The 7211-nt window shown below is 48.3% G+C and overlaps 1 protein-coding gene across 1 annotated transcript; it reads left to right on the forward strand.

The window, feature by feature from the left end:
- Positions 1-4179: 4179 nt before the first annotated feature.
- On the forward strand, positions 4180-6139 carry RHOB (ras homolog family member B). Its single transcript, XM_066386253.1, has one exon. It carries the CDS (start codon positions 4554-4556, stop codon positions 5142-5144), a length of 591 nt encoding a protein of 196 aa, XP_066242350.1. The 5' UTR covers positions 4180-4553; the 3' UTR covers positions 5145-6139.
- Positions 6140-7211: the final 1072 nt, after the last annotated feature.

The following is a 7211-nucleotide window of genomic DNA, read 5'->3' on the forward strand; positions in this document are numbered from 1 at the left end:
AAAAGGGTTTCTGGAATTAGCTAGCTGACTACTTGATTAAAATGATGTAAGTTTACTTCCTGACCTCACAATGACCCATGTATGTTAGGCATTATCCAATAAAAATTTGGTGTTGTCCCGAGGACAGCTGTGATTGGCTCCAGCCACCTGCAACCATGAACATGAGCGGTAGGAAGTAAATGATTGTAATACATGAGAATGTTTTATATTTTTAATATTATTTTCTTTTTATTAAAGATTTGTCTGCGAGCCCGACCAGGTGGTGGCGCAGTGGATAGAGCATAGGACTGGGATGCGGATGACCCAGGTTCGAGACCCCGGGGTTGCCAGCTTGAGCACGGACTCATCTGTGTTGAGCAAAGCTTATCAGCTTGGACCTGAGGTTGCTGGCTCAAGCAAGGGGTTACTCGGTCTGCTGTAGCCCCATGGTCAAGGCACATATGAGAAAGCAATCAATGAACAACTAAGGTGTTGCAACGAAAAACAATGATTGATGCTTCTCATCTCTCTGCGTTCCTGTCTGTCTGTCCCTATCTATCCGTCTCTCTGACTCTCTCTCTGTCTCTGTAAAAAAAAAACAAACCAAAAAGATTTGTCTGCAAGCCAGATGCAGCCATCAAAAGAGCTACATCTGGCTCGCGAACCATAGGTTCCCAACTCCTGACCTAATGGTTTCAAAGCAGCAACCTCAACATTTCAGGTCAACCCTTTATCCACTGTGCCACCACCAGCCAGGCAGAATTTTTTTTAATGTGTATTTGGAAAAAGTTATGTGTGTATAAGTGTATATATATGAAAAACTTCTAAAGAAAAATCCTTTATGGTTTTACCTTCATTCCATGAAAGATCTCAAAATAAAAAGTCATAAAATGAATGCTTTTTGGGAGATAAGGTTTTTTATAATCCTATGTACTTTTTTTTTCTCAAGGAAAAATAATCCTGCAAAGATTGCCACAAGGTGGAGCTCATATCTAATGAACATTCTGGGGTCCTCTCTGGGAGGAGGAGTTGGAGGGTGATTTACAGATCTGTAGGAGACACTGGACAAAATAAAGACCAAATAAATTGAGCTGAAGTTTGGAGATAGATTAACATCCTTCTTTTGTCTGAAGGGTAATTTCCCTCTTCTCTTGCTTTTCAGTGGGAGTGTATTGGGAAGGGAGGAGACTGGACCCTCACCTCCTCCAGAAAAGTTTATCTTGTGAGTGGAGCTGTCTTTGAAGCAGCCAACCTCCAGAAAGCCTGCATTGGACCAAAGGCTCCTGCACGAATCAAAATGAATCCCATGAAAAGAAGTTGCTGTGGAACATGGATTTTTCTATTTGTTTACTTTGGCATATTTACCACCTGAATATTTTTAGAAATTATTTTGATATTGAGATTCAAGTTTAGAACAGCTCACAGAACATGTCTGAGAATCAGAAAACAAGTGAATTAAATCCTTCTTCCTGATTCTTTGTATTTATTTTTTTTAATACATGATCCAAACTTTTGTTTGATTTCTTAAAATATTTGAAGTTGAAGAACATGGCCAAGATTTCCAATCAATGTTACGACCAAGGAAAGCAGTGTTGATAATATAGCTATAAAAGGTTTTGACTAAAAAAAAAAAAAGAAAGAAAAATTCAGATAAGAGTTTTCTAATTGACTAAACAAAAGAAAGAAAAAGAAGAAATTTCCATACTGGAGCCCTAATGAATCTGAGGGTTTTTATGACTTCGATTAGATTTAACTTTAAATCCTAGCTTTAAAAATCATACCTCTCTCTGAGACCTAGACTCTCCCCTGGATAATCAGCAACCCATAAGGCAGAAGACAGCAGCTGGACCTAGTGGTCACAGGTCTGGACCTCTGGCAGGCTAAAGATAACATTTTGACCTAAGTATGTTTCATTCAGCTCCAGAGCCATAAGGAGGAAAGACTCTCTCTCTGGCTACTTTCCCATGAAACCAGACAGAGAGATGCTGAAATAAATCTCAGAACTGTCCTCAAACCTGAAGAAATGATTTATTACCCATACCTCACCTCTAACCAATCAGCTCCAAGCACGATCCCGAATCCCCCACAGCGTCTTATGATTTTACCTTATATAATCTGTAACCTACATGTCACTAGGAATCCGGCTTTTTTTTTTTTTTTTTTGAGCATTAGCATCCCAATCTCCTAGGTGGCATCATTCATAATAAAATAGCCAGTCTTTCTTCCCTGCAATTCTCTGTGTTTGTCTCTGCTAGCACTGAGTGGACGAACTCCTTTTGTTCAATAACACTAAACCAATAATCAAAATAACTTTCACCCATGGGATCCCACTATGGAAAAACTATTTACTTGTTGACGGTTCAGTCCCTTAGGTCTAAAAAACAAAAGCAAAACAAAACAAAACAAAGTTGGGCATTGTTTGGGGCTAATCCACTGTAAAGGAGGCCCTTTGAATGAGTTGTTCTCTATAGGATGGGGCTCTAACGGCAGCTCTTATTTGACACAATTTTCTGTCTGTGGTGTCCATTGAGACCTAATCTCAATTTATGAATCATAGGTGGAAACATCAGGGCTCAGTTACAGCTGGTTGCATGGGTTTGGTTGGATAGTTGTTAAAATAAGAGTATGGAGTTTGAGGTAGGAGACCCCTCAAGAACATTCCAACTGAGTTCCTGAACATTTAGGTGAATTCTCTAGTCATTTACTGATTCTTGCATAATGTCAGGCATTGTGCTAGGTCTTCAAGATGCTGAGATAAGACAGACTCCTGGCTCTCCAACAACTTCCAGTCTTAGAGAGGGAAGCAGAAATATGACACAGTAACCTGATGTGGTGGGTCCTTCCTTTGCTGCAAACCAATAGGCGAACCCCTGCCTCAATAACTGACAGAGCCCGACCTTCTCAGTTTGTGCTCTAGCCCTCCATCTGCCCCAGTCTGAGTTTCAACTTTCTCCACCAAGTGCAGCCACTCTAAGCTAGTCCCTGTTTCTAGTTTGTCCTACTTTTTCACACCTCTCTGCTTTTGTTCATGCTGTTCCTCCTTCCCAGGAGGGCCTGCCTGCCTCCCCTCCTCACTTCCTAGCTCTTCTGTTCTTTGAAATCCCTTGACTTAGTCTTTCCAGATCAGATGTCGGTGTTATCCCCTACACGACCAGTGGGATCCCTGAATTAAGTCTTGGTGTGTCACAGGAGACTAGGGACTTAGCACCCCACCAGACACTAATTTGCTGTGTCTCCACCTTCAAATTTCTTCCCCCAGCCTCTTCTTGCCCAGGGGGTTGTGGGGTGGTTAAATTTTATTCTATCTACTTCAGACGACCAGGATCCGAATTAATTATGCGAATCAGGGCTCAGGCTACCTTTTTTTTCTTTTCTGCTTAGTAACTTCCTCCAACCGGACATAAAGTTCTGCAACCAGCTTGTTCCTTCCCTTTTCACTGTTCCCCCTCCCCCTCATTTTCTTCTCTAGAGCAGGCTGGGGGCGGGGAAGGGGTAAGCGTAGGACTTGGAAGAGCTGCGAGGCTTTGCTCTGGTCAGTCCAGCTCACAGTGGCCTCTGTAATCACTGGGTCCAAACCCAGAGCTGCCCCTATGAGCAACCGGGTGGGGGGATGTGGTGGCGGACTAGACCAGGGAGGGGCCACTTTTAAAAGAAAAAGAAGGGGGGGAGCAAAACCCGTGCTTGGAAACAAACGTGTGTGTGTGTGTGTGTGTGTGTGCGCGCGCGCGCCTGTGTGTTTATTTAAAAAACACACAAAACCACGTAAAAGGAGCCGCTCCCTCCCCCACAGGTCCGACCACCAGCTCGGAGTTTGCAAGGAAGAGGGGCATTTTGAGTGGAAGGGAGTCACCAACGCCCCACAAAGTGCTGCCTCTCTCGGCACCTCTCACCTAGGGCCCGCGGACTCCAGGCAGCTAGTTCCAGGGCCCCGCACGACCAGTAAAAGCCGCGGCGAAGACAACCTTAGTGTCCCCAGAGTCCCCGCAGCGCCAGCCCCGGCGCAGACTCCCTAGTCACCGCCTCTCCCAGCCCCGCGGCGTGGGCCGTCAATCAAGTTCGTCCGGCCCCGCCTCTGGGCTGCAGCAAATGGCCAATCAGAGCCGAGATCCGCAGCGATGAGCTCAGTCGGCTCGCTTCCCATTGGGCGGCTATATTAAGAAAGTGGCCGAACTCTTTAAATAGCGGGCGCTAGGGCCGCAGCCTGCGTCTGCCACCGCAGTCTGCCTGGAGTCGTACTGTTAGCGAGGCCCTGGGAGGCCCGGGAGGGAGCTAGGTAGGGGCCGCTGCTTGAGCTACGGTTTGCGCACAAAGGCGCCGACCCCAGGGTACGGGGCGAGGAGAGCGGCCACCGCCTGGAAGCAGCGCGGAGACGCACCGTGCGCCCTATGCCCCCGCTCCCCCACCGCCCCCGCCGCGGCAACCAGAGCGCACAGAGAGAACGCGCCACCGCGGGGCCTGGGTGCAGCTAGCGACCCTTGCCCCCAGCGCGCAACCCGAGGTGAGCAGTGAGCGGCGAGCGGGACGGCAGTGAGGCGTTCGCGGGCCCCCTCCTGCTGCCCGGAACCGGCCCGCTCATGGCGGCCATCCGCAAGAAGCTGGTGGTGGTGGGCGATGGCGCGTGCGGCAAGACGTGCCTGCTGATCGTGTTCAGTAAGGACGAGTTCCCCGAGGTGTACGTGCCCACTGTTTTCGAGAACTATGTGGCCGACATCGAGGTGGACGGCAAGCAGGTGGAGTTGGCGCTGTGGGATACGGCGGGTCAGGAGGACTACGATCGCCTGCGTCCGCTCTCCTACCCGGACACCGACGTGATTCTCATGTGCTTCTCGGTGGACAGCCCGGACTCGCTGGAGAACATCCCGGAGAAATGGGTGCCCGAGGTAAAGCACTTCTGCCCCAATGTGCCCATCATCCTGGTGGCCAACAAGAAAGACCTGCGCAGTGACGAGCACGTCCGCACAGAGCTGGCCCGCATGAAGCAGGAACCCGTGCGTACGGATGATGGCCGCGCCATGGCCATGCGCATCCAAGCCTACGACTACCTCGAGTGCTCCGCCAAGACCAAGGAGGGCGTGCGTGAGGTCTTCGAAACGGCCACGCGCGCCGCGCTGCAGAAGCGCTATGGCTCCCAGAACGGCTGCATCAACTGCTGCAAGGTGCTATGAGGGCCGTGCCCGTCCGCCTGCCCCTGCCAGCGTGGCCCCCCTTCCCGGGCCAGTGTCCCCAAGGACTCTACCAAACTGCCTGGCGTCTGCCTTTCCGCCTGGCGGCTGTGGCTCTGGCGCGGAAATCAGCGTGGGAGACCCCGGGCGCCCCCTTTCCAGTGTCTGTGTGCGTCCGGCTGTGGCACAGGCTCAGGCTCCCCACTGAATGCCAAGGGTCCGCTGAGCACCCTTTTCTGAAGGGCCAAGCCTCTTCAGGGTGTGTGGCTTGTGTGTATGTTCCGACTGCCCCACCCCTCGCTCCTGCTCCGTGCCACCCCACCCCCGCCTCTGGTCCCGGGAGAGGAGCTTGGCGCCGGGGTGCTGCCGCGCCCCATAGAGGCTCGCCCATAACCGGCGAGCGCCTGCTATCTCTTTTCTGTAACATAGACCGCGGGAGCTGCGGGAGGGGAGGGCTGGGGAGGGTGGGATGTTATATAAATATAGATATAATTTTATTTTCGGAGGTAGGATGGTGTTATTTAATGGTGGTGGTGGGTGGAGTGACAGGGCGCTCGAACAGCCCTAGCCCAGCCTGGGTCAGGCGCCCATCCAAGCATGAACAGGACTTGGTCGTCTTTCCATCCCCTAGGGAAGACATTTGCAACTGACTTGGGGCTGAGAGGACACAGTTTTCACGTCTCCTTCGCGCCAGCCTCCAGCGAAACCCTCGCCAGCCCAGGGCAGGAGGAGGGAGAGTGTGCTGTGGGGTTGTTTTTGCCATAAGTGAACTTTGTGCCTGTCCTACAAGTGAAAATTGTTCAGTCCAAGAAGCTGATGTTATTTGTTTATTTAAAGGCTAAAACTTGTTGGGTTTTATTTGAAAGAATTCTTTGCACAATTTTTTCATTGTTTAACACTTAATGCACTTGTCATTTGCATAAGACAGTAGCATTCTGACCACACTTGTATGCTGTAACCTCATCTACTTCTGATGTTTTAAAGAAAAATGATGACTTTTAAAATACGAGAGGAAAAAGAAACCACTAATTTTTGTTTTTTCTTGAAAAAAGTGGCAACACTGTTCTACAAGTTTATTTGTGCAGGTATGCTCACTATTTTGATAAAGGGCATAACAAGTATTGGGGCCTATTTAAACCCCCCTATTTTTTCTTCACAAGGCAGTCTCTAAAGCTATGTGAAATTTTCTCTGCAACTCTGTACAGAGAATGAACCTGCCCCTAGCCTCCTTACCCCCCTTCCCTGCCCAGTGGTACTTATACTAATTGTTTAGTACTTATACTAAATTGTTGTCTTGTTTTTTATTTTTAAGATAAACTGACAAATGACAAAGTGGTGAGCTCATGATGTTTACATAAAAGTTCTATAAGCTGTGTATACAGTTTTTTATGTAAAATATTAAAAATTATGATGATGACATTTATAAAATGGCTCCTGTGGTTTAATAGTGTGTAAAAATTCCTAGTGAATTTGGGGCAAGAGGAGAGTTTTGCTAGTTGGGGTCTTGATTCTCCCACCAACTCCATTTCCCGGTATTTGTAGTAAGTGAGGATGAAATTCCCTTGGGGATGTGAGGGGGTTGGGTGGCCATGGGAGACCAGGTTGTTCCTGTCCCAGTCCCAATGATAGACAAGTGGGTTACCTGGGTAACTTTTCACCTAATGTACTGCCTGTGTGTCTTAAAAGTACTGGTGTCTTGTATGGGTTTTTGCTCCCTAATCATTGAAATTGTAAGCTACCGTTTGTGCCTTTTAAATTTAGATAGCATTTTCCAGGTAACTGGTGTGGGGCCAGGACTGGGTTTCCACCAGCTCTTCAAGGGGTTACACTGTACCCAGTGAAGTTCTAGGTTGTTACTTTGGGGCTGGAGCTCCTGGATAGAGCCCGAAACAGGAGCTGCCTTCTATTATTGAACTTAATTCTGAACTTTAAAGTCTGTCTATATGGAACCTAGAACGCTTTATTCTAAGTACCAAGAATAGCCATGTTATGAACAGAACATGGGGGCTGTTTAAAGTTGGAGCAGGCACACATTAGATTTAATCCCCATCAGTTCTAATTTCGAACACT

This window comes from Saccopteryx leptura, chromosome 5 (assembly GCF_036850995.1).
Source record: "Saccopteryx leptura isolate mSacLep1 chromosome 5, mSacLep1_pri_phased_curated, whole genome shotgun sequence".
Taxonomy (NCBI): Eukaryota; Metazoa; Chordata; class Mammalia; order Chiroptera; family Emballonuridae; genus Saccopteryx; species Saccopteryx leptura.